Source organism: Ictalurus punctatus, chromosome 27 (assembly GCF_001660625.3).
Source record: "Ictalurus punctatus breed USDA103 chromosome 27, Coco_2.0, whole genome shotgun sequence".
NCBI lineage: Eukaryota > Metazoa > Chordata > Actinopteri > Siluriformes > Ictaluridae > Ictalurus > Ictalurus punctatus.
Window position 1 is genome coordinate 17,147,501 of NC_030442.2, and position 27,157 is coordinate 17,174,657.

The 27,157-nt window shown below is 42.3% G+C and overlaps 2 protein-coding genes and 1 non-coding gene across 4 annotated transcripts in view; all 3 read left to right on the forward strand.

The window, feature by feature from the left end:
• LOC108259150 (WD repeat-containing protein 88) overlaps positions 1 to 4,638 on the forward strand; it is an 8,286-nt gene extending 3,648 nt beyond the window's left edge. Inside the window, exons 4-11 of one of the 2 annotated variants that reach the window (XM_017458383.3) lie at positions 707 to 770; positions 884 to 1,022; positions 1,781 to 1,910; positions 2,191 to 2,375; positions 2,671 to 2,753; positions 2,899 to 2,967; positions 3,373 to 3,471; positions 4,197 to 4,638. In XM_017458383.3, coding sequence (XP_017313872.1) covers positions 707 to 770; positions 884 to 1,022; positions 1,781 to 1,910; positions 2,191 to 2,375; positions 2,671 to 2,753; positions 2,899 to 2,967; positions 3,373 to 3,471; positions 4,197 to 4,319 — 892 coding nt within the window. In that variant the 3' untranslated portion in view covers positions 4,320 to 4,638. The remainder of the gene's footprint in view (positions 1 to 706; positions 771 to 883; positions 1,023 to 1,780; positions 1,911 to 2,190; positions 2,376 to 2,670; positions 2,754 to 2,898; positions 2,968 to 3,372; positions 3,472 to 4,196) is intronic. The other variant, XM_017458382.3, reaches the window with a different exon arrangement.
• trnat-agu (transfer RNA threonine (anticodon AGU)) lies at positions 4,517 to 4,590 on the forward strand. The gene has a single exon. It is a non-coding gene; the product is annotated as a tRNA-Thr (tRNA).
• Positions 4,639 to 7,681: 3,043 nt separating the features above from the next.
• On the forward strand, positions 7,682 to 26,872 carry lrp3 (low density lipoprotein receptor-related protein 3). The gene is made up of 8 exons (XM_047151666.2): positions 7,682 to 8,370; positions 12,269 to 12,407; positions 14,114 to 14,319; positions 15,524 to 15,918; positions 18,194 to 18,415; positions 19,844 to 20,316; positions 21,826 to 21,958; positions 23,342 to 26,872. Exons 1-8 carry the CDS (start codon positions 8,241 to 8,243, stop codon positions 24,155 to 24,157), a joined length of 2,514 nt encoding a protein of 837 aa, XP_047007622.1. The 5' UTR covers positions 7,682 to 8,240; the 3' UTR covers positions 24,158 to 26,872.
• Positions 26,873 to 27,157: the final 285 nt, after the last annotated feature.

Here is a 27,157-nt window from a genome sequence, read left to right on the forward strand (position 1 = left end):
CACAGTCCTTTGTTTGTCAATGGATGCTGTTGCTAGGCAACACAAGAAGCCAAGAAACCACTCAGCGTGACGCTTCGCCACGTTAATGAGTTTCTTTGCAGCAGCAGTAAATTCTCTTGTTATTAAAAGCAAATGGACATTTCTGTCCTGTATGGATATAGATAAATATACGCTGATCTATTCGACTCGTATCGCTCAGAACAATTTGGTATCGATTGCGTTATGTTTGTGTGTAAATAGTGCTGCAAAGCCTTTACGTGTTCGTCTCGTGAGTGAAGTAGCAGCTGATGGAAGTGCAGGTCGTGGCCAAGCAGAAACCATATTCTGTAAATGTGTGTATTAAAATCAATCGATAAAATGAAAAGAAACGATGCACTTCAATAACGATGACACGCGGGAAACTTCACGGACATTCCACAACATTAAAGTGAACTAGAAATGCATAAAAAGTGTGACTTTGTTTCATTTGAAAAAAAAAAATCTGATTGTTGGGAAATTGCTGTCGTATAAAAGCGGAATAAAAGACTTCGGGATGTGCAGTTATAGGAAAATAATCCACTTCAGCGTGGGGGAGCGTAACTCTGCTTCACATGATCACGCCAACACTGATTATTTTCCTTTAACGGCACTCGCCCAAGTGTGTTATTCCTTGCATATGAACTGACGAGACATCTTTTTCTTTGTGTGTGTGTTTTCTGTCCATCAGAGTAATAACGTCATCTTGGGACAAGACTGTAAACGCCTGGGACCTGGAGACTGGTAAACTGCTGGTGAATTATCCTAATTTCCTTTCTTGTTTCATCTGGTTTCTTGTTTCACAGCTTAAATGTGAAAGCTGTAGTAATATAGTAATGTGTGTGTGTGTGTGTGTGTGTGTGTTCAGTGGACGGTAATGCAGGGCGGTTTGTTGATGTCATGCAGTGTGTCATGGGACGGGAAGTACGTGGCTTCGGCCTCAGACATGGAGAACGCTCTGTATGTCAACTGTGCAGATACAGGACAGAGGCTGCATTACATTCCAGGTAGAGCTGCTGCTTCTTCTTCTTCTTCTTCTTCTTCTTCTTTCAGCTTCTCCCATCAGGGGATCATCCGTTTCCATTATGGAAATCGATTTTATGATCCACATGTTCGATTTGGCACAGGTTTTTCGCCGGATTCTGCATTCCAGATATTATATACTAAGTTTTTGGTTGTACTTCAAGAAGTTAGATACAATATAACAGAATTACAAAAGCGAAGTAAGAAAAAGGTCTAAGCGAAGACATGTTTTTGACCTTTTATTTTATTGAAATAAAAAAGTAGGTATAACTGAAAACAGGTGGTCTGGATCATACTAATAAAGCACTTGTTGAATTCAATGATTTCTGACTAAAGTTATGGCATGGATTTTGAAATTTAGATTCATTTGAGAGATGTTTTCATGAAAACATCTCAGTCACAAAATGAATTCGTCCATCAGGAACACCGCGAGTTCATCATGCAAACACAGTCTACCACATAGTGCTTGGACCCCTTAGTTGCTGCTTGAAGCTAGCTATATTGTTTTATTGTTTTGCTGTTTATTTATTTTATCGTTGTATTCCGTCCATCCAGCGTTTTTTTCGTGAGATGAGAAAGGTTCATCCCGAGTAGGAATTTCGAGTCGAGGAGTCGTTTTCTTTGCTTTTTCCCAGTACGAGTTAAGACCTTTAGTCGAATGCAGCATTAGTTTTATTCCATTCCTCAATCTGTGTCTGTGATGCTTTCAAGAAGTCAGTATCAATGTCTCTGTGTCTCTCAGGTCATCATACGTCCACAGTGATGAGCTGCAGGTTTGATGCTCAGAGTCAGCACGTGGCCAGCGTCTCAGCGGACAGATCCATTAAATTATGGGACCTTTGCTCACACAAAACCACTCTGAGCATTAATAGGTACTGGCATCGTTCTACATTTTGACTGCACAACTTCCATACCATCTTTAACGTGAATTCATTTCGTGAGAGACAGAGACATAGAGACATGTCTCTCTGTCTGTCACGAAATGAATTTGTCCATCAGAAACATCACGAGTTCATCATGGAAACAAATGAACTCAGTCTAGCACATAGTGCTTGGACCCCTTAATTGCTATATAGTTTTATTTGGCGTATTGTTTTTTTTTTAATCTCTCGTATCTTTATGGGTTGTTTTTTGTTTTTTTTTTAACTCTAGTGCCCATACAAACGTCATCTCCAGCTGCTGCTTTACACAAAATGGCCGTTACTTGTGCACAGGATCGTGGGACCGTACGCTACAGCTGTGGGATGTGCAAACAGGTTCGTTCCGTACCAGAGGAGCAGAGCAGCTCAGCAAAGGCCACGATGGAAGCGTCAGCTCCTGTGCCTTCTCCAGTGATGGTATTGAGAGTTTTCTTAAAATCCATCTATTAATACTCTTAGCTTTCTCGATCAAGGATGTCCAACTATCTGTTCAAATATGGCCATAAGTAAATCGTTCCAATATATTATGCTCTGATATATTAACCAGACTCTCTATCAGTTGTTAACAGTTTTTTTTTTTTTTTAATTACAGTTAACACACAATCATTTATATAGGATTAATGATGTCTGTAATTTGAAAGCAAATCTGGCATAAATGAGATGCAGTGGTACCTTTGCTTGCCTCTAATGAGAAAAATGATGTGCTCTCCAGCCTCTGTTCTTGTGTCAGGAGCGTACGACAGGACTGTTGCATTGTGGGATGTGAAGGGACTGTACAGAACTCTGGTGCTGAAGGTAACTGCATTTGAGCACAGTTACAGAGAGAGATGAAATAGTTTTTCCGCCTGCTAAAAAGTCCAAGCAGTTCTAACATGAACAGTTTACAGGAACGTTCTTGTCATTTTTAAGGAAAATAATTTGTTTGCATTTTTAAACTCAGGGTCACCTGGACTGGGTGACAGACGTGGACATGAGTGCTGATAAGAACTGGGTGGTCTCTTCCTCAAAGGTGAGACATTCATGATCATTAAAAAGAGTCAGCTACGTTACCGATTGAGAGAAAGTTTGATAAATAATGGTTCATTATGGAGCATACAATACATACTACTTATGTGGGAAAAGTGACACAACAACAAAAAAAGAGGATCAAGGAAACAAAAATAGTGTCCAAGCGTTCATGCTTTGGAGCTTGCCTAGGATCTTGTGAAGTACTCCAGATGGTTAGATGGCTATCTCAACTAGATAATGATCTACATCCAAATCAACAGAGACATAGTTATAGGGGGTAAAATTGTAGTGACAATCTTAGCCTCTGGATTTCTACTCAATGGCTGCAAAAAGTTTGAGAAGCCCTGTATTAGAGGACTGTGAGGAGATTACACCATATATACTCTGAACTGTGGTGTGTTTGTAGGATTGTACAGTGCGTCTGTGGAACATTGAGCAGCATGAGAGCATTCCTGCAGTCAGAGAGAGCAGGAGAGCACATGGACATGAACCTCATATTCTTCAGGTACAGCCTCAGAAATGCTCCAGTCGTTGGTTCCCAACGATCAATCACTGATCACCATGGTTCCTAATGACCAATCACTGATCACCGCTGATCCCAATGACCAATCACTGATCACTTCTAATTCCAATGACCAATCACCGATCACCACTGATCCCATTGACAAATCACCAATCACCATGGTTCCCAATGACCAATCACTGATCACCATGCGTCCTAATGACCAATCACTGATCACCGCTGATTCCAATGACCAATAACTGATCATCATGGTTCCCAATGACCAATCACTGAGCACCGCTGATCCTAATGACCAATCACTGATCACCATGGTTCCCAACGACCAATCACCAATCACAGCTGATCCCATTGTCCAGTCACTGATCATAGTTGTTTCCCAATGACTAATCACTGATCACCACTGATACCAATGACCAGTAACTGATCTCTGCTGTTCCCAATGACCAATCAAATTGATAACCATTGTTCCCGACAACCAATCACTGATCACTATTGTTTATCCACCTGCGCACTTCTTTGTTCTTAAATTTTAACATCCCTTCTTGGCGATATTTAGTGTTATTCAATCCGTAACCATTTTCTTCGTCTCTATTTCCAGACTGCTCACTACCATGTGGCTAAAATAATCGTTTATACCTGTAGCGTCTGCCTTTAAACCAGCTCTGCAACTCTGATCAACTAAAATGTTTGTTGTTGTTGTTTTTTAGTGTGAGGAATGTGGAAAGGTGTTTTCACTTTCTTGCTTGGAGAAGGTTAACTTCATCACCAAGTGTGTGTTCTGTCGACTGAAGACTCCACACAGATCTCTACCAGCGCCTCCGCCTCTTTAGCACCGAGGAAGCTAATCAAGCTAATGTAGCTAATGAAGCTAACATAGCTAGAGAAAGACCTTCATGAATTGTTAAATCGAATTAATGACGACATAAAGCCTTATAAGCGTATTTAATATATCGCTTTACTGTTAAATAACGAGTTAAACTGTGTAATAAAACATATTTGAGCTCTAATATAGTGCCTCGTACTCATCGGCGCCGTGGCTTAGTTGGTTAAAGCGCCTGTCTAGTAAACAGGAGATCCTGGGTTCGAATCCCAGCGGTGCCTTTTGTATTTCTATTAAATCGCCAAAGTTTCTTCTATGTAATTTTTTCACAAGGAATAAACGAACATTTATGGGATTTGCATGAATGAAAGTGTGTTTTATCAACAGCTAAATACTTTTCTTTATAGACTACATATTAAAATAAAGGCTATATCAGCAGAAATAGAACAGATATATTTCTAAAAATAGTCCATTATTTTGTCCTTTAATTTAAAAAAGTGTAAGAAGAAAAAGTTCAATATACTTTATTAAGTATTATTTTATGACATTTTTTTTAAGAGGTATTAAAAATACGTTTCAATTACAATGTATTTTCTAACTGACTCATTCTATAACACAAATTTTTCTCTTACCAGTTAAATCTTCAGTTAAATTCCAATTAATTTATGTATGTACTATATTTAAAGTAGAAAATAAAACCCATACTAATCTTTTTTTTTCTATTATGCAAAAATACCTTGCGATTCTATATTTGATTATGTATTTTGTTTCCTACCTTTGTATTTAATGAATTTTTTTAACTGACTGCGTTGTTTGTTGGAACGCCAACTTAAGAGTTCGATCCACCTTTTGTACTTTTTATCCTGTATAAACTGGGATGAAACGGTAAATCTAAATCTTTGCATAAAGACAGTCTGTCTAAAGACTTGAGAAGAATTAAGCATGGATGCTCTTTAACTTTTGTGCCCTGCAATGGACTGGCACCCTGTCCAGGGTGTACCCCGCCTTGTGCCCGATGCCTCCTGGGATAGGCTCCAGGTTCCCCCGCGACCCTGAAAAGGAGTAAGCGGTTGAAGATGGATGGATGGATGGATGCTCTTTAACTTTCATTGATGTATACTGTATTTTAACTAGGTATGTGTACTAGTAATGAATGGATTTGATTATCTGATGAGTAAGGAATAAGACATGACATGGGAGTGCTGTTATGGGAAAATAATCTGCGACAGGGTGGTATGATATGTGACATGGAGCGCTGTTGATTGTTTACTGGATGAACTACATAATCAAAGGTTAACAATGAACCAGGTAAAACGGTGATGTTATTTAACAAAGCAAACATAATCACCGCTATTCTGAAATTGAAGGAGAGAAGACATTTACTGAACATTTATGGAAGGAGTCTCCAGTGTCAGCGCTTCACAGCAGCCAGAGGTAAAGCTGTAATTAAGTTATAAGATTTTCTCGGTAACATCTAACAAGCTGTGCTTTTTTTTTTACTTCATGAAAGAGAAAGAAGTAAAAAGGCTGGTAAGGGAATATAACGTATATTATCAAGGACACTTCCCACCCCCACCTTAGGATTAGACTGTTTGTACATCTCCCATCAGGAAAACAACAGAAATCTACATCATCACCCAAAAAAACTCATGAACAGCTTTCCCCCTTCAGCTGCACTAATACTGAACTCATCTTCTAAGCTTTAACTGCCAGCCTTCACCTAATAACCCAACATCAGCATTAGACACCATACTATACTATACTGTACTATACATTGCTATTATCTGCAAATATTTGCAAGTACTTGCACTTTGCTACAATTATCTGTCATACTACAATTAATTATATCAGATTGTTATTTGTACATTATAACTATTTGCACATATTGCATGCATCATGCTGTTTACCTCTACCTGTACACTGTTTTATCTCAACTATTATAGTATTGCACTATAATTCTTATTTGTTTCATTTAACTTAATTGCTATTTGCATTACCGGTATGCATCATACTGTTTACCTTGACCTGTACACTGTTCTTAATCTGGTCTTAATTTATTGTACCATAACCTTGCTATTTTCATTACTGGTTGGATGCTAACTGCATTTCATTGCCTCTGTACTCGTACTCTGACAATAACAATAATGTTGAACCTAATCTAACCTAATCTAATCAAACCTAACCTAATCTAACCTAATTTAACCTAACCTAATTCAACCTAACCTAACCTAATGTAACCTAATCTAACTTAATTTAACCTAACCTAACCTAATCCAACCTAACCTAATCTAACCTAACCTAATCTAACCTAATTTAACCTAACCTAATCCAACCTAACCTAATGTAACCTAATCTAACCTAACCTAATCTAACCTAATTTAACCTAACCTAATCCAACCTAACCTAATGTAACCTAATCTAACCTAACCTAATCCAACCTAACCTAATGTAACCTAATCTAACCTAACCTAATCTAACCTAATTTAACCTAACCTAATCCAACCTAACCTAATGTTACCTAATCTAACCTAACCTAACCTAATCTAACCTAATTTAACCTAACCTAACCTAATCCAACCTAACCTAATCCAACCTAACCTAACCTAACCTAATGTAACCTAATTTAACCTAACCTAATCTAACCTACCCTAATGTGACCTAATCTAACCTCATTTAACCTAACCTAACCTAATCCAACCTAACATAACCTAATGTAACCTAATCTAACTTAATTTAACCTAACCTAACCTAATCCAACCTAACCTAATGTAACTTAATCTAACCTAATTTAACCTAATCTAACCTAATTTAACCTAACCTAACCTAACCTAATCCAACCTAACCTAACATAATATAACCTAATCTAACTTAATTTAACCTAACCTAATCCAACCTAACCTAATGTAACCTAATCTAACCAAATTTAACCTAATCTAACCAAATTTAACCTACCCTAACCTAACCTAATCTAACCTAATTTAACCTAATCTAACCTAATCCAACCTAACCTAATCTAACCAAATTTAACCTAACCTAACCTAATTTAACATAATCTAATCCAATCTAATCTAATCTAACCTAACACACAAACTGCAGAGTAACAAGTTATTTAGTGTTAATGCTGTAGCACTTGCACTTTGTTTACAGTAGGTAACTGTGCTGGTGTGTGTACTGTATATATTGTGCGTATGTTGTTGCGGTAGAAATCCCTCCGGCCTTCAGGGGGCGCCCTTTCACTCATAAACTGACCCGCAGTCGGAGAGGCTTCTTTAAACGAGATGGAAAACCGTGCAAACAGCTTGGCCGTGTATTCGGGAACGAATCGGGAAACAATGAAGCGTTTCATCCAGGTGACAGTTTTCAGCGTTTTAATTAAGATGCGTAATTGGGGAAAGCGCGAGCTGAGAGAGGAATCACAGCTCAGATATGCAGCTCTGCAACCAGCCAGACACTGATTGTTGTGTGTGTGTGTTTTGTTTTGTTCCGTTCTTGCAGGCTTGCATGCTTAAATACAGCGCATCAGATTCTTTCTTTCATGCATTTGAGTCTTAATTGGACTAAAAACGTCCTGGTCTGAGTTCGGAGTCAGTGCATGAAGACAAGAGGAGAGACTCACGAGCAATGGCTTGCATCACTGTAACGCTGCTGCGCGCGAGCTGATTGGCGACAGAACCGCGGATGAAGGTGAGCAAGAAGAGGAAAAAAAATGAAGGGAGATTATAAATTCACGCGCAGGTGAAGTGAAGTTTGGAATAAACATGCAAAAGATTGGACTTTTTTAAAAAAATTTTTTTTTTAAATAAATGTTTTTAATCCGACTCAGTGTTAGAGCTGCTGTTACTTGCTGTCTGAGTCCTCTCGCGAATGGAGGTGTCAAATAAACAGATCTGGTTTGTCTAATCCGATCTGTTGATTAAACATACCGCCAGATATGGAAGCAAACATCTGCAATGTGAGCCATGGAATCACCTGCGCTTCCCACATGATGCTGAAGGTCGGAGGGATGAAGCTTTTCCTAATGAAGTGCTTGTTATTCCTGCGCTGGGCATGGCTTTGTTTGGGTGAGTATGGCTTTAAATCCAATCCGGTTTCTTTCAGTGGCACAATAAACCGGATTTTACAGACGCCCAGGTCTTGAGCTCTAGTGAGCACATTAGAGGTGACACCGGTTTAGTGTCTTTAAAAATGGATGCTGAAGAAACCTTGAGAGGAACTAAACATGAACGGAGTCGACCTTAGGGTGACTTTTGGTGATCATACAGAAGATGCGGAGTGAATGTGAGCATGGTGTGAACGGGAGTTTAATACGGATCTGTAAATGCCAAGCCTGGGTTTCCAACCCTGTTCTTGCAGAACCTGATTTCATTTTTTTCCACGCAGATTTAGATTTTTAACTTTTTTTTTTTTTTTTTTTTTTTTTTTTTTTTACAAATAAAAGTATAATTTTTCGTAATGGAAAAAATAAAATGAATATGTTTGTAGCCTTATAAATCATTGAACAGTTTTTAAACATGCGACCCTACTGTATCGTCCATGAGAAAACATGTACACGGGGAAAGTGCTACAACGATCAGGACACTGGGGTTTTCCAGGACCGGGGTTTCAAAACCTGCACACTGCTCTGCCAGCTGAAGCGACATTAAAGTCTGAAGCCTGATGACGGCTGGAAGAAGCCCCTGGTTGGACAATCAGTGGTTCGATGCTAAAAAAAATTTCTATTAACTAAAATGAAATAAAAACGGAATTCGTTAGACAAGTGATAGTTCGTTAGTTGGTTAGCAAGATAAACCGCACATCTTTTGATTAAAAAGTTATGCAGTTATGTCATAATTAAGTAGATTCGATGAAGTTCGTGAACTACGGCTGACGTGAGCTAACAGTAGCGAAGACAGTTAAGTTAGCTACAGGATAAGGTTACTATGATGAAGTTTTGGCCGCAAGGCAAATCAGATTTAAAAAGCATTGTTGGTGAACAAGAAAAACATTTAACATTGCTCCGATGAGGTTTTCTGTAAGGAGATATTTATTTAATTTTTTTTGGAAGGAGTCTCCAGTGTCAGCGCTTTTTAAGAGTCCGAGGTAAAGCTGTCCCTTTTTTTAATTATTTTTCAGGACAGCGGAGTTTACGCTTTTAGGTTTCTTAGTTATGTGACCAGGTGGTTTTTTGTTGTTTTGTTTTTTTCTTGGTTTTTTTTGTCTTCTCAGCTTCAAGAGAGCTATTGCTGCTATAATCGGTCCGCACAGGATTTGACCAGGATGGTCGTCGCCGCCAAAAACCGCTCGATTTCACCGCGGCTTTTTTCAAAATTCGCGATGCGACTTGTGGAGAGATTTTTTGTCCTTTTTTTTTTTTTTTTTTTTTTTTTTTGGAGAAAACTACTTCCGAGTTGGTGAAATAGTTTCGCACGGTCTTTCGCAGTGATGTTTGTTAGTAAATGAGGCCTTTTAGCTGTACTCATGTTAGACACACGTGAATTGAAGAGGGCTTTGGCTAAATGCGCGTTGCGATGACGTCACACGACACGTCTCGGCCCGACTCGGCGGAAAATCCATCTATCCATCCATTTTCTATACCGCTTATCCTACAGGGTCACGGGGAACCTGGAGCCTATCCCAGGGAGCATCGGGCATGAGGCATGGTACATCCTGAACGGGGTGCCAATCTATCGCAGGACACACTCTCTCACACACACACACACACACACACACACACACACACACACACACACACACACACACACATTCACACACCTATTCATACACTACGGACACTTTGGACATGCCAATCAGCCTACCGTGCATGTCTTTGGACTGGGGGAGGAAACCGGAGTACCCGGAGGAAACCCCCGCAGCACGGGGAGAACATGCAAACACACACACACAGGGCAGTGACGGGCTAGCTTGTCTTGCAGATGTTCGTCAACATTAAATGCAACTCTAAACTGATTAAAAAGTATGATGTGTTTTGAAATAAAAAAATAATCATTAGTTATACCAAAGTGCTGTGGTATAAGAGGAATAAAGAATTTTAGGATGTGCTGTTACTGGAAAATGATCAACTTCGGTGTGATAACAGTAACTCTAACAGTGATTTTTAGAATTGTTTGTCTATAACAGCAAATCCCAAAGTGTTTTATTCCTTACTTTAGCATCAGTTTTAATCTCGAGTCTGTACTGACGGTGATCTGTTGTGGCACGGAGGAAACCGAGCCTAGAATTCTTCGCTGCTCTTCTACAGGTTACATGAGACGCTGAGGTCAGTCAAGCACCCAAACAAACGCACGCCAGGGACCGTCGGAGGCCGCGATGTGGTCGCTTTAACGATCCTTGGAGTCTTGTATGACCCGATCATGTTCTGTTCAACATGGGTTTTTTTTAAAAAAAACATGCAAACCGTGTGTACAGGTCTGTCTTTAAAAAATGTCAGCAGCACACCTGAGACTCTGTTTTACCTAGAGTCTGAAACACGATAGACCCTTCACACACACACACACACACACACACACACACACACGAGAGTGGATTTCTCCAAGTCTAGACATGCAGGCTCAGAAATGTCTTTCTGACTGTGTTTCAGGGTTGAGCCTTTTTATTTTCCACTAAATGTTTTTAAATGATTTTTTTTTTAAAGTAAGAATTCCTCACTATTAATTACATTTTACCGAAAACGAAAGATTCTCGATTGCTCAGAAGATGTTGATTAGTTTTCTGTAACAGCAGCTCTGACACTAGCGCAGATAGTGCGCACATCACAGGTCTGGAACAGTCGGTGTCTTTTTTTTTTTTTTTTTTTTTTTTTTTTTTTTTTTTTTTTTTTGGCTTAAATGTTGGTTTAAGGCTTGAATTGAAACAAACCCACGATCCCGATGCCGTCCCCCGCGTCTGTGTGCCGGTGTCCGAGCCAAGTCACGCTCTCATCCGCGTCTGTTCATCTTTTCAGACGATGTCACACTGAGAGATATCGGTGTTACCTTCTTTCCTCAATTCGGAGGAGCTGTACGCTGTTTTGGCGACTCGTGTCAAGTGTCTTAGAAGAGAGAGGAATAATTTAAAGATCGGGAGAGGGGGAAAAAAAGCGCGCCGTGATAAGAAGCTCTGTTTTTTCCTCCCACGAAAGCACCGAGTTTCGGCGTTTAATTGGTCAGATAATTTGGATGAATTTGAGTTTTTATAAAAAAAAAAATGTAAAAAAATGCAAATGCGTAATATTTCTAGTTATATTTTAGTCATTTAGTTATTATTAGTTTTAGCGTGAAACTTCTTTTCTCTCAAATTTTTTTTCACTAACTTCTTTCAAATTCCCAAGTATTAAATCCTTAGTGGTTAGCACGTTTGCTTCGCAGCTTTGAGATCGGGGGTACGATTCCCTCCTCCGCCCTGTGTACACGGAGCTTGTGTGTTCTCCCCGTGTTTCGGCGGTTTCCTCCGGGTACTCTGGTTTCCTTCCCCAGTCCAAAGACGTGCGTCGTAGGCCGACTGGCGTGTCTAAAACTGTCTGTAGTGTGTGAATGTGTGTGCGATTGTGCCGTGCGATGGGTCGGCACCCTGTCCCCCCGGGATAGACTCCAGTCTCCCAGCGACCCTGTGTCGGATAAGCGGGATGGAAAAGGGATGGAAGTTATAAATGGTTTACTGAATCAGTCCACGTTGCCGTTACAGGCCATTACTACAGCCTTCACTTAGGTTTGTGTTTACAGACTAGACCACTCTAGCACTGAAGATGAATTGTTCTCTGGACTTTCAGGTCATGAATTGTTAGTTTTCTTCTGTCAAATGACTAAATGTAAACACTAATGCCATTGCTGAGTGTGTGAATTTACTGCTGTATGGGTGTGTGTGTTATTGTGATTTGTAATGCCACACAGATGAGCCGCCGCCGCCGCCGCCTTCTTCGTCTAGCGTGTAAACTTCTGTAATAACCTTTTGAAAAGTGTTGTCCTCTTACCTTGTGTGTATCAGCTGCTTGCGGTGGGACGGTGGAGCTGCACACGGAGAGAAGAGGAGTGATATACAGTCCATCCTGGCCTCTGAACTATCCTGCCGGAGTCAATTGCTCCTGGAACATCCAGGGGAACCGTGGCGAGGTCATCACTATAAGGTAGCTCACACATTCACTGTTCTTTACAGCCAGCGCTAGCAAACTTGTTAGCACTCTTCATATAAACGAGCAAAAAAAATCTGAAGTAAAAATGAATACCACGAGCAGGTAGTACTAACTGCGTGGGGAGGGGGGGGGATGTCCAAACTGGTTTACTAACAGGATGTACTGTCTGGAGGACTGGGTCGTCTTTTGCGTGTTAGCTACAGTGAGAACGCAGTCTGGGGTGGGTCTAGTTAAAGATGCAAAATAGAGGGCGGAGCAAATTAATACGCCCGGAGGGCACGTATGAAATCCGCTAAAGCCTTCTTGTCGGACGTGAAGCCGAAATTAAACCGTTAATTAAGTGTAAATAAAGAAAACGCTTGCGCAGTTACTCTTTGAAATCTTAATGAGTCTTTATTGGTCACATATACAGTAGAGCACAGTGAAATTGTTTTCTTCTGGAAGTTGGGGTCAGAGCGCAGGGTCAGCCATGATACAGCGCCCCCTGGAGCAGAGAGGGTTAAGGACCTCGCTCAAGGGCCCGACAGTGGCAGCTCGGCAGGGCCGGGGCTTGAACCCCCCGACTTTCCGATCAGTAACCCAGCGCGTTGACCGCCAAACCACCCCTGCCAAATCATGTGAAACATATCCACTAATCTACCCCATGAACATGCAAATGAGAAATCTCAAGACTGGAGACCCCTGCTTTACCCAGGACGATGAAATAAATTCTCATTTCTCTGTTTTTGTTTAGTGTAACCCTTCCAGACAGTGTAAAGTGAGGATTTATAGGCTGTTAAAAGCTCTGCTGCATCACTGAAGAGTGTTTTTATCGGGGGGAGAGAGAGAGCAGAACGCCTGTGTGTATGCACTCAGCACTTCTCTGAGCTGTTTGATAGGATTACTGGCCTTTACTGCACTACAGACACATTTATTACTCTCCCTCTCCCTCTCTCTGTCTCTCTCCCTCTCCCTCTTTTTCTCACTGAAACTCAATGCATCATAGAGTCTTATGATCTGCTGTGCTACCCCTTTAATATTTATTAAAAAATTCCCAAATAAAATCTAATACTGAACATCAAACTTCATCACCAAGCACTTCAAGTGCGATTATCGTTTTCTTTAACAGTTATAACTGTTCTTTACAAAAGATTTTAATGGATCAGATCTGAAACGATTGGCACCCTTCAATACAATGAGCAAAAACGACAACGTAAAATGAAACGTTACACGCAACGAAGGTTTGAACAGTTCCTTCTGAATTACAGTCAGATGTGAAATTATTGGCACCCTGGAAGATAACGGGCAAGGAAAAAGTGTTTCGCTTTAAAAAAAAAAAAAAAAAAGCTTCACATGAATTCGCACTGAGAAGGAGAAAAAGATGCGCGTTTTAATTTTCATCTAACATTTTATTTAAAATATTCCACATTTTATTTAACTTTTTTTTTTTTTTTTTTTTTTTTTTTTTTTTTTACGGTATTCTAAATAAGACAACCTTTTTAACATCAAATCAGAAAGAGTTACTCTCTTACTCTGTTCATTAATTTCATTAGCTGATGTCATGCTAGCAGTGGTTAAGTTTTTCAGTGTGTTTTCGGTGCCGAACTCTCTCGCACGTCTTTAAGATCTTCCAGGTTCAGGATTGTACTCCTTTTGCTGGATAAAACCAGAGTTTGAGGTGTTCTTGCTGCTCTAATTGCCTGCTCCGTGTTGCGCTGCAGCTTCCACAGTTTTGACGTGGAGGAGTCGGGGGGATGTCGGGGAGACTGGCTGCTGCTCGGCCCCACGTGGAAAGACGAGTACCGCGTATGCGGCTCGGCCCTGCCTCCTCCGTTCATCTCCTCCAGAGGTGCGGTGTGGCTCCACTTTCACTCGCAGACCAACAGCTCGGGACTGGCGCAAGGCTTCCGGCTCTCCTATATACGCAGTAAGAGACTGCACCGTACGAGTTCATGGGATCGGATTTAACCCGATCGAAAACATGTTCACCGCGGTTCCCTTAAGGGTTCCTTTGGCTAGTTAAACGTTGATGGTTTTATGGAAACACTCTTGTAGGGTTCTACAGGTCAACCCCCAAAACTTAAAGGTTTTAGATTGGATATTCTTCTAAGGTTGTGGATCTGATGGCTGATGTAGTAGAACAAAAATGGCTGAGAAGGAACGATACTAAAAAAACGTGAAACCTTTTTCTCTAAAATAAACGCAGACAACTCCATACTAAAGAAAAACTTGAGTTTAAAAAGGTCTTTTAATTGTAATTGTAGTACTGCAAGTCAGTATTTTCCTTCAGTCATTTTCATTTCATTCTTAAATCCTCCTCCACCTGTTTTAACCTGCAGTTAACCACAGCCCTGTGATTTCTCCTTGATTTCTCCTTGGTAAATACTTTTACCTTGAAAATTTGTTTCCAAAAACATTTCCATCTACGTAATGTTCCTTCCATAATGCTGATTAACTTTTAACATGACATTTAAAAACAAACGTATAGGAATGATTTACACAAAGCCTAACCCTACCAGGGTCTACTTTAGTTCCGTAGTTGACCAACTAACTCTCTTTCATCTTATTGTACTCAGTAAGTGACCGTTGTATGCGAATGTTGGCCAAATGACATTTTCCTCTAGATGTTGTTTTGATGTTTTGCACACATCAGACATTCTCCGTTGTAGCGAGGCTGCAGGTGAGGTTTCCTTCTGATGACTCTTCCATGCAGATCATGTGCACCACCACCCACTCCTGTGTGTGCTAAACCTTCCTGCGGGTCCTTAGTGTCACACAGGGAATGTGCTTTGCCTTTGTGCCCAGAAAATGTTCTCAGTCTTCCAGATGTTCCCCTTTACTGCCATATTTTAATGATATTTTGGATATCATTAGGAGCCCGTGGTTGTTGAATATTGGTACAATGTTTGAAGAGTCCAAGAATTTGTTCTCGTCAGGCTGTGTGGCTTTTTGTCTTTAAAAAAAAAAAGTTTTATTTTATTATTTTAGCATTAAGGTGCAGTTTCATTATTAAACTCGTGAAAATTAATGAGCGTTATGTTTTCCTTAATTGATCTCTCTCTCTCGTATACTTCTGTCTCTCTCTGTCTGTGTGTGTGTGTGTGTGTGTGTGTGTGTGTGTGCGCGCGTAGGTCGTCTGGGAGAGAGCAGCTGTGAGAGTGATGAGTATCTATGTGGTAATGGGAAGTGTGTGCCACGCTCCTGGCGCTGTAATGCGCTGGATGAATGTGGAGACAACACGGATGAGAGAAACTGTATTGGCCCTCCCACGCCTGCCCGGGCCAGTCTGTGCGCCCCTGGTACACTGGAGTGCAGCCTCGCTCAATCGACCCGCTGCCTGCCCTCAGCACTCCGCTGTAACGGCGTCCACGACTGCCCCGACGGCTCCGACGAGGCTCAGTGTCCCGACATGGTGTGTGGAAAACGGCTAGCCAACTTCTACGGCATGTTCGCCTCGCCCGATTTCTTCCGGCCAAACCGCAGCACTGGCACGGACCTCTACTGCACCTGGTTCCTGGACACGCAGGCTAGTTAACATAGACACCTCAAAATATACACGTTAGTTTAAAAAAATCTATTCAATTTATCTTCATTTATTTATATCTATATTTATATATACACACACAGTGGTGCTTGAAAGTTTGTGAACCCTTTAGAATATTTCTGCATAAATTTGACCTAAAACACCATCAGATTTTCACACAAGTCCTAAAGGTAGATAAAGAGAACCCAATTAAAAAATCGGACAAAAATATTATACTTGGTCATTTATTTATTGAGGGAAATGATCCAGTATTACATATCTGTGAGGGGTAAAAGTATGTGCACCTTTGTTTTCAGTATGTGGTGTGACCCCCTTGTGCAGTAATAACTGCAGATAAACGTTCGGGGTAACTGTTGATCAGTCCTGCACATCGGCTCGGAGGAGTTTTAGACGTTCCTCCGTACAGAACAGCTTCAGCTCTGGGATGTTGGTGGGTTTCCTCACATGACCTGCGTGTTTCAGGTTCTTCCTCAACATTTCTATTGGATTAAGGTCAGGATTTTAACTTGGCCATTCCAAAACATTCACTTTATTCTTCTTTAAACGTTCTGTAGTAGAACGACTCGTGTGTTTAGGCTCGTTATCTTGCTGCATGACACACTTTATCTTCAGATTCAGTTCACGGGCAGATGTCCTGATATTTTCCTTTAGAACCCACTGGTATCATTCAGAATTCATTGCTCCATCAGCGATGGCAAACTGTCCTGGCCCAGATCAGAACAGGCACAAATCATGACACTACCACCACCATGTTTCACAGATGGGATAAGGTTCTTATGCTGGAATGCAGTGTTTTCCTTTCTCCAAACATAACGCTTGTCATTTAAACCAAAAATTGTATTTTGGTCTCAAAATATTGGAAAAACATTTTTCCGATAGCCTTCTGGCAGGTTAGCAAACTCCAGTTGGGCAGCAATGTCCTTTTTGGAGAGCAGTGGCTTGTCCTTGCAACCTTGCCATGCACACCATTGCTGTTCAGTGTTCTCCTGATGGTGGACTCATGAACATTAATGAAGTTGGTTGAAGTTGGTTAAAAGTCTTACTCAGTAACACACTATGCCAAAATGCATCAGTCTGGGAAGGGTTATAAAGCTATTTCAAAGGCTCTGGGACTCCAAAGAACCACAACGAGAGGCGTTCTCTCCAAATGAAAAAACTCTGCACAGTAGTGAACCTTCCCAGAAGTGGCCGACCTTCCAAAATCCCTCCAAGAGCACAGCGACTACTCATCCAGCAAGTCAGAAAAGAGCCAAGGACAACATCAAAGGACCTACAGGCCTCTCTTGCTTCAATAAAGGTCACCGTTCATGACTCCACTATCAGAAAGACACTGGGGGAAAATGTCCTCCATGGAAGAGTGATGAGGTGAAAACCACTGCAAACCAAGAAGAACATTAAGACTCGTCTGAATTTTGCCAAATGATGATCCTCAAACCTTTTGGGAGAATGTTCTGTGGACTGACGAGTCGAAAGTGGAACTGTTTGGAAGACAGGGGTCCCGTTACATCTGGCGTAAACCAAACACAGAGCTCCATAAAAAGAACATCGTACCTACAGTCAAGCATGGTGGAGGAAGTGTGATGGTGTGGGGATGCTTTACTGCTTCATGTCCTGGGCAACTTGCAATAACTGAGAGAAACATGAATTCCGTTCTCTACCAGAAAATCCTAAAGGAGAATGTCCGGTCTTCAGTCTGTAAGCTGAAACTCAAGCGCAACTGGATTACACAGCAAGACAACGATCCAAAGCCGAGGACTAAGTCCCAGTCCTAGAAGTAAGTGAAAGACTGATCTCCAGTTATCGGAAGTGTTTGGATGCAGTTGTTGCTGCAGTTATTGCTGTGGTACAACCAGATTTTAAGTTTAAGGGGGCAATTAGTTTTTCACATTGGTGATAGGTGTCCAATAAAAAAAATACTGAGTAAAAACCTGTTTACTCGGGTTGCATTTGTTTTATGTTTGAAGATCTAAAACTATTTCATATGAGATGTACACAAAAACAGAAGAAATCAAGATGGGGCAAATACTTTTTCACAGCACTGTAACTTATGGGTTTTTTTTAATATCATTATTTGCTATTGTCTTTAGGGCTGTCTATAAATAGTGTCCCATTCACCTCTTTCAGTATTCCTTTAAATCAAAAACGTTCAAACCCTGACATTAACTCTTGTGTCCACACACACACACACACACACACGCGCGCACACACACACACACACACACACACACACACACACGCACACGCACGCTGTGTGCAGGACCCGAAGCCTCTGCTGCTGCGGTTAGACCTGCAGTTGGGAGCGGGCGATTCGGTGCGTGTGTATGACGGTCTTGGGGAACGAGCCGAGCGTCTGCTGCAGAGTCTCACACACCACAACAACCAGCATTCAGCCGTGTTGGAGTCCTCGCAGGGGCAGATGAGCATCCTGTACCACGCCAAACCGCACAGCCAGGGGCACGGCTTCAACGCCTCCTACCAGGTGCGAACCAGAGCCAGCTCCCTCTTTAACTGCAGCGATAACGGAGGGTATGAAGTAGGAAAAGTAAATGAAAAGCCATCAGAAATCTTTTTTATTTATTTATTTATTTATTTTTGTTAGAAATACATAAATAAATCCTACTATTACAGAATTCATGGTTTTCCTTAGAGGGTGGTGGTGGGGATGGTGGTGGTGTTGGTTAAAATGTAGAAAAATGCATTTGTGTTATTTATTTATTTATTTATTTATTTATTTTCAAGTTAAGGCCATTTATTTTTCTAAAAATGAAAAAGCTTTTAAAAAAAAAGCTATCAAAAAGCAGTGGATTACCAAACCTATGGTCAGGTCCGTAAGTATTTGGACAGCGACACAATGTTAGTAATTTTGCCTCTGTACACCACCACGATGGATTTGAAACGACGCGATCGAGACGTGATTGATGTGTAGACTTTCAGCTTTAATTCAAGGGGTTTAAGATAAATACTGTGTTTATGAATTACAGCCATTTTTTTTGCCGAGTACCAATAAAGTTTTGATGCGAGATTGATTTGTACCAGAATGATGGGAAGAGACGTGTATGGAGAAGGAAAGGAAGAGCTCATGATCCAAAGCATACCACCACATCATCTGTCAAACCTGGTGGAGGAAGTGTTATGGCATGGGGATGTAAGGCTGCTGATGGAACTGGGTCACTGGTGTTTATTGATGATGTGACTGCTGATAGAAGCAGCGGGGTGAATTGTATAGCGCTAAACTTCTAAAGCAACCCAAGGGCTTCCTAAGGCAACGAAATTAAATGTTCTTAAATGCCCGATGACCTCAACTAAATTGAGCTGCTTTTCACTTACCGAAGGCAAAAAGACCCACAAACTAACAGTAACTGAAGGCGGCTGCAGTAAAGGCCAGGCAAAGCATCTCACTGGAGGAAACTCGGCTTTTAGTGATGTCCATGGGTTCCAGACTTCAGGCAGTCACTGACTGCATCCCAGTATTCAAAATAATCCTTTATATTTATGATGTTGGTTAGTTTGTCCGGTTACTTTTGAGCTTGTGAAAACGGCCGGAAAGTCTACACTTCAATCACATCTCCATTTCTGCGTTTCAAATCCGTTGTGGTGGCGGAATGAATAAGTCAGTAGTGTGACTGTCCAAATACTTATGGACGTGACTGTATATATCACGATACACACGAGGTATTGTAAAAATGCCCTTGTGTATCGTGATGATATATTTGATATCGCACACCCCTAAACGGAAACACCTTGCTCTCATTATCAACCAAAAACCTTCGCACAGGAACATGGGAAAATGGTCTTACCATTTTTCTCATTTTAGTAATGGTGATTTATTTTTATTTATTTATTCTTTCGGATTATTCGTATGACGTGCCCGTCAATGAACTTTGACCCTTCCTTCTCTGTCCCTCAGGTGAAAGGTTACTGTTTCCCGGGTGAGTTCCCGTGCGGTCCAGACGAGGGCTGTTACTCTCAGCATCAGCGCTGTGATGGTTACTGGCATTGCCCGAGTGGCCGAGACGAGGAGGGGTGTGCGCTGTGTGGCCCGGGTCAGTACCCGTGCCAGGGGGCCGGAGGTGCGTGTTACTCGGCTCACGAGCGCTGTGATAATCAGAAACAGTGCCCAGACGGCTCGGATGAGAAAAACTGCTTCTCCTGTCAGCCGGGAACGTTTCACTGCGCGACTAACCTGTGCATCCTGGAGACGTGGCGCTGTGACGGGCAGGAGGACTGTACTGACGGCAGTGACGAGCACGAGTGCCAGGCTGCAGTGCCACGCAAAGTGATCACGGCGGCGCTGATCGGCAGCCTGGCCTGCGGCTTGCTGCTCGTCATCGCCCTCGGCTGTGCTTTCAAACTCTACTCGCTCAGAACGAGGGAGTACCGGTGAGGCGCCATCTGTTCAGCTCAGTCTCTCCGCAGTCGGGTTTCCAGTTATCAGTCTTCTGCACATAGTAGTGTCGAATTTACGAGAATAATCGGATAACTGTTTAATCGGATAATCGATGACCTATGACCAATCAGAATTGAGAATTCAGTGACGGTGTGGTATAATATAAATAATTTTTAGTGATGGCCTGGAGATTTCAGTGATGTGTCTAGATGATAAACACTTAGACGCCGGTCATGTGACACACCGGGTAATTCATCAAATTCTAGAAATAGATTTTTGTCCGATATCTACATTTCATTAGTTTTATTAATAATATACTGTAATAAAATATTCTGTAGTTGCCGTTTCCAATATATAACTCGGATACAGTGTGCAGATGGTCTCTTTCTCTCTCTCTCTCTCTCTCTCTCTCGCTCTCTCGCTCTCTCTCTCTCTCTCTTCACATCATTACATCACTCTTCTTGCTTCTTACCCTCAGTTCTTATCACCTCTCCTCTTTCATCATCCTTTATTTCTAGCTGATTCAATATGTGTCAGGAGAGAGCAGATACACTCTCACTCTCTCACACACACACACCTCTCTTAGCATCCACAATGATGACAAATGAAAGTAAGCATTAGTCAATAATTGCTGCAGCTGTTCAGATGATGGAGCATCACTGCTCTGAGTCAGGACTTACACTATTGATCAGAGAGGGAGGGGGGGGGGACGACACTGAGAAATAAAGTGGGGGAGCGAGAGAGAATTCACTGTATTTGGACATTGATATAAAGTCTTTACGTTCCATATGGGAATAGAAAGAAGAACACACAGTGCACTTTCCATTCAGTTGGTTATGGTCGCGAGAGCATTGTTGCTAGGCAACTGGTGAGAATATGGACACAGCATGCACTAGCAAATGAGGCTAATCACTTGGCTAGCTAGCATCTAGATGTCATGATGGAAGTAATGAGACACAACTATGTGGAAGCTCAAGTTTTCTCTGTTCGGGAAGGAATGACAAATAAAAGACTCAAAAGTAATTAAACTGAGATTTATTACACTTGTCGTTAAGCAGCTGTGAGAATCGACGATCCATCACAAAGGCTTCATTGTGAACTAAAACTCCTGTGAAAGCTATGAAAAATATTGAATTCTGAAGTAATTAACACAAGATTGAGTCCTCTCATGAACATGATGACGCACGACTTCATTTGAACGCAGCATTATTTATCAAGACCGGCCCTTTTTAACATGAATTCTTTTACTTTGTTACCGTCGGATCCAAATAACCTAAAAATACGTTCTGTAATTTGGGTAAGAGTTGTGAATATAAGCACAAAGTTTCGTTATGGGGGGGAAAAAAATTTGCTTTTAGTAAGATTTTTATTTTATTTAAATTTTTTTTTTTTTTTTTTTAAATGGGCCATTTGGACTTGAACAAAACATCAGGCACAGGAAGTTGTAGCAGTTCATTAGCTCATTTTTACATAAAATAAAAAATCTCCATGTATCTCCACAGAGCTTTTGAAACCCAGATGACTCAGATGGAGGCGGAGTTTGTTCAAAGAGAAGCCCCGCCCTCATATGGTCAGCTGATTGCTCAGGGTCTCATCCCACCTGTGGAGGATTTTCCTGCTTATAATCCTGCTCAGGTAAATAAATCTTACAGTTACATGCAGGTACATGTTCCACACACACACACACACACATATGCACACATTTTATTTATTATATAATCTATAACCCAAGCTTCTAAAAGAAAAGATATTTCACCTAATTAAAGTGATCGATCAGTGCTTAGTCAGTAAAACCGCAGAGGAGTAAGTAGCCTAATATACATTCGGATTTTCTTTTACAGATTCGGGGAATTATTATTTTTTTTCTTTCATATTCTGTGAAAAAATATCTTTCAGATATTAACGTTATGGCGCTACTATTTTAACGTCTTGGCTTAATTAAAGACAACATTTCTGATCGCTCTTGCGTTAATGTAACGTGTCCTTTTAAGTAACACACCCAGGCGTTTCCTCCGTCATCGTACTAGCGCTAAGAAAAACCATGGCAGACTTCACTGAGAGAGAGAGAGAGAGAGAGAGAACGTGGTGAAGGTCACAGTAACGGTGGAATATAACCGGCGTGTTGGCTTATTTAGCCTACAGCCGTCAGAGCTTTCTGCATGCAGTCGGCGCCAGACGGCTTTTATTAGCTCCGGACTCTGCAGGAGTGAAAATTCGCTCCTTACTGACTGATTTGCATGCGAGGAGATGAGGCAGAGACGGTCTCTATGGAAACGGAAGCTGTGTCGGCAGTGGATTGACGGGTCCCGCTCAATGCACGCGCCCGTTATTTTTCACTTGGACACGAGAACACAGCGTGCGTGTCAGGAGTGTGACAGGACGCCGCTCGGAGATCGGCGTTAATATAAAGCGACTTCATGGACGGGAACGGTTCGGCCGAGTGTAGTAGCGGTCGTGTCAGTTTCTCTGAGAGAGCAGTGAGAAGATCTCTCTTGGCATAATTAGCGCTCTACAGCACTTCACATGGACTTCAAGTTCTCACCGAGACTCTTTCACTTGCCCAGACTTGTTTGATGTTTCTCTTCTGTTTTTTTTTTTTTTCCTTCTTTCCCTAATGGTACAGTACTAATAAGGCTTCATGTGGTACAGCTGGTGCTTGTTCGTGTCCTCCTGTCGTTTTTAGAGCACCCTGAGGTTCACGCTCCTCCAGCTCTCTGTTACTACGTCCTGAATGAAGGCCATGCAGTTAGGATTAAAAAAGGCCACGCCCACAAGCGGCAACAGTGGCGATCGCTACACGCCCACCAGGAAAATGAAAGCTACAAGCGATACAAATGCCTCGACACTTATTAGCATGAATGTAGGGTTAGGATATGTCTCACAAAAATAATAAAATATACATGTCTGCACTTGATTCTGTTCTGTTCATCTGTATAGATTCGCTTTATCGTGCTTCTGTGCGTATAACGTAAAACGTATTTGTTCGTGTGCACACTTTGCTTTCTCCGTCTGTTTCAGGCGTCCGTTCTGCACAGTCTCCGCTCGGCCATGCGGAGACAGATGAGGCGTCATTCTTCCCGACGAATGGCGTCGCGCCGCAGATTAGGTCGCCTTTGGAGTCGTCTGTTCCAGCGCGGGAGTCGACTGCGTGGTCATATCCTCCTCCTTACCCCACCAGGGCGGGGACACACTCCATCACAGACACACCCTCTGCCGTCTGGTCACTCGCACGTCAGCTCTCGGACTGGGAATAGCAGCCACTGTGCTGTAGAGGGGCAGGGCGGCGAGTGGGTGGACCTGCAGGCTCACGCCGAGGCTCTGTGCTTAGCCGAAAGCGGGTCGCCAGCGTCATCGCCCACATCACCAGCCCTGCCCCGCTCCACCTCGGACACGCTGGAGGACGACGACGACGACGACGACGACGACGAGAACGATGATGAAGATCGCGATCGAGCATCAGGTCTTCGGCCCAGAGATGAGAGCAGGTCACACGGAGCTCCACGTCGACCCTCACGTCTACCGTTTCAATCACGAGCATCCAGGAGGGTCGTCCAGGGACTGGCGGCGGAACTGGGAACCACGCCAGTCACACGCTACTCCGCACTGGGAATCTCTCCTCTGTCCACTTCTGAGTCTCTGACGTCATCCAGCAGCCAGAACGAGGAAGATATGAGTTCACCGACACACGCCGATCCCTGCTCAAACACTCACACTGACCCACACACTGACCTTAACACACACTCAGTTGGAGATAAAAGCGTAACGCGAAACGGGACGCGGAGTGGACACACGAGCAGTGACGAAGACGAGGATGATGTTCTGTTCACGCGCTAAAGGGCCGCCTTCGTCCTCTTTTAAACTTTTTACAATTCGAACAGAAATCCTGCTCATGGAGCGTGCAGGAAAGTTTAAGAATGTCTTCATGACATCATTTTTATTATATACGAAACTTCGTAGACTGAATCTGTGTATATTTTGCACACAGAGGTCGAGAGTGTGCGCAGGAGTGGCCTGAATTACTTTAGGGCTGATGTGGGCGTGGTCAGAGTTTCCGCAGGAGCGTTTGGGCGTGGTCACAGTTTCTGCAGTAGCACGTTTCGCTGGTAGGTGGGTGTGGTCAAAGTTTCTCTAGAATTGTGTGGGGGTGTACAAAGTGTTTCTGCAGGAACATGCGGGGGTGTGGTTACAGGTGGGTGGGGCCCAGTTCCTGAAGGAGTGTGGGTGTGGTCACAGTTTGTGCAGTAACATGTGGGGGCATGGTCAGTGTATCTGTAGGCGCATATGGGTGTGGTCATTGTTTTTGCAGGGGTGTTGGGGTGTGGTCACAGTTTCTACAAGAACATGTGGGTGTGGACATTGTTTCTACAGGCACATATGGGTGTGGTCACAGATTGAGCAGGGACATGGGGTTCTGGTTAGTGTTTCTGTACGAGCATATCGAGTTGGGCATCGTCTCTCCCGGGCCGTGTGGGCGTGGTCATTGTTTCTACAGGTGCGTGTGGGTGTGGTCACAGTTTCTTTAAGAGCATGTGGGCACGTAGTCGCAGTTCTTGCAGGGACGTCTGCCTGTGGTTAATGTTTTACAGGTGCTCTAGGACGGGATCAGAGTTTCTACAGAAGCGTGTGGGAGTGGTCATAATTTCAGGTAGGCGTGGTTACCATTTCTGTAGTTTTTACGGGCGGCTCAGGATTAAAACACACGGTCCTGTGCACATCTCTATTCCCTGGTGCGTCACTTCCCAAACATGAACCTGAATGTGGGATGAACATGAGCACAAGTAAATCCTATTCATAATAATTAACCTCCTTCGTAAAATAAAGACCAGCGGACTGCTTGCTCTCGCGGCACGTCTTTATTCCCTGTAAGTCTTTACGAGTTTCAGGATTGAAATTTAATCAGAATCTAATTTAAAGATGGATGAAGTGCATCAGCTGTGCTGGAAGTGATGTTTCGCTGCCGTTTTGGTGGTTAAACGTGGCCACTCATGGCCAGGATTGAAGTGTGTAAGGCTCCCGTTAGGGGAGCAGAGATCTCAGGGACTTGTGTGCTGGTTTCTGGAAGAATGTGTCGTTATATTTATATCCATGTTTGTTTCTGATCAGCGTGTGGGGCTGAAATGCGCTGATTCGAGGATGTCGTTTTTTTGTAAGCAGCAGTTCGAAATGGATAAAAAAAAAGGAGTGAGATTATAGACCTGAGCGTACACACACACACACACACACACACACACTACATGGTTTTATTAAGGTATTTTATCTAACACAAGCTGCTTGAGAGAAAAGGTGAAAGATTTTATGGACATTCTGTAAGTAACGCTATACATGCATACAAACGGGTGACGAATTAAAGGAAAAATTCTGGCTCTGACTTGATCCCGGGGGGTGGGGGTGGGGGTCGGGGGGTATTTTTATTTTCTCACGATGGTTTGGCTCCTCTTGTCCCCTTAGGCTGAAGCATCACTGAATTACACAAACCAATACAAAGTCCTCGTTCGATGAAACTCCTGATGGGTGTGGCTTCTTCCTAGATGACTCCGCCCCTCATTCACAATATACAAGGCTCACTTAATGGTATTTTAAGGATTAAAAGGATGTAATATCGCATGCTATGGCCGTCACACTCGCCACATCTCATCCCGGTAGAAAATTTTAGGAACGACGTCTTAGACGGAGCTCTCCACCACCATTATCCAATCATCATTATCCAATCATCATCATACCAAGATGTTTTGGAAGATCAGCTGATCATCGCTCCAGTACAGTTCCAGTGACTTGTAGAACTGTTGCAGAGGAACATTGACGCTGTTCTAGTGGAGACTTTATGTTGGTTTTATTTCCTTTCATTTGTCACCCTTCTGTATATCATATACCTCTGGGATTTGATTTTATTCCACCACGAGTGTGAAAGGTTAGGGCAATAAGGGACTGACTCTAAACTGTGAGACGAACAATTCCATTTTATTTTTATTTGTACGGCGCTTTTAACAATGAACGTCGTCTCAAAGCGGCTTTACAGAAACATATAAACACAGGATGGAGATTTTAAGCGTGTGAATTTATCCCTATCGAGCGAGCCGGTGACGAGGAAAAACTCCCTGAGATGATCTGAGGAAGAAACCTTGAGAGGAACCCGACTCCGAAGGGAACCCGTCCTCATCTGGGTCACGACGGAGAGTGTGAAGGTAAAGGAAAGTTCATGATGGTGTTTCTATGAAGTCTGTTTGTTGAACTAATCCACTGTTCACTAAAGGAGACCCGAGTGTAAAACTGCACGTGGTCATCGCAGCAACCGTCGTCCCAGCAACCACAGCGAGAACGTCCATGTGGAATCGAGAGGGTCCAAAACCGTTTCATGGTACTTCAAGCGGTACCGTCCTCAGCGATCTCCAGGGTGTAGCCTCCAGTTGATGAGAACAGCTTTCATTTCTATTCCCTGCTTTATCTGGGTTTGTTATTTTCACCACAGCTCGGTGATCTGATGCTTAACTTTTAATGTCTGTAAATTATTTAGACTTCATTAAAACGTCGGACTGGTCGTCGGAGAATCCAGATGGCCATTAATGCTTATTTATTTTAAAAAAATGTTTGTTTTTTTTTGTGACAAGTTTTGTCAGTTTAATTATTCTGTACTAATGTGAAGTGGTAAAATCCCTCTAACTTTTTTTAAATTAAAAAAAAAAAAAAAAAAATCCTAGTCAGACAACGTGCCAGTACAGAGAGAATCGTCGGAACTGAACGTGTCGTGTTTTCAGAGCGAGAGGAATTTGGTGTTAATGTGCCATTGGAGAAATTGTGTGTTTTCAGAAACCACTGCTGCTAAGTTGCGTAAGACAA

What these genes read in the sequence shown, in the direction of transcription:
- lrp3 (XM_047151666.2), top strand. Translation starts at nt 8,241, where the DNA reads ATGGAAGCAAACATCTGCAATGTGAGCCATGGAATCACCTGCGCTTCC. An exon ending in GGCGAGGTCATCACTATAAG is followed by an intron (nt 12,408 to 14,113) that starts GTAGCTCACACA and finishes GTTGCGCTGCAG; the next exon opens with CTTCCACAGTTTTGACGTGG. An exon ending in CCTGGTTCCTGGACACGCAG is followed by an intron (nt 15,919 to 18,193) that starts GCTAGTTAACAT and finishes CGCTGTGTGCAG; the next exon opens with GACCCGAAGCCTCTGCTGCT.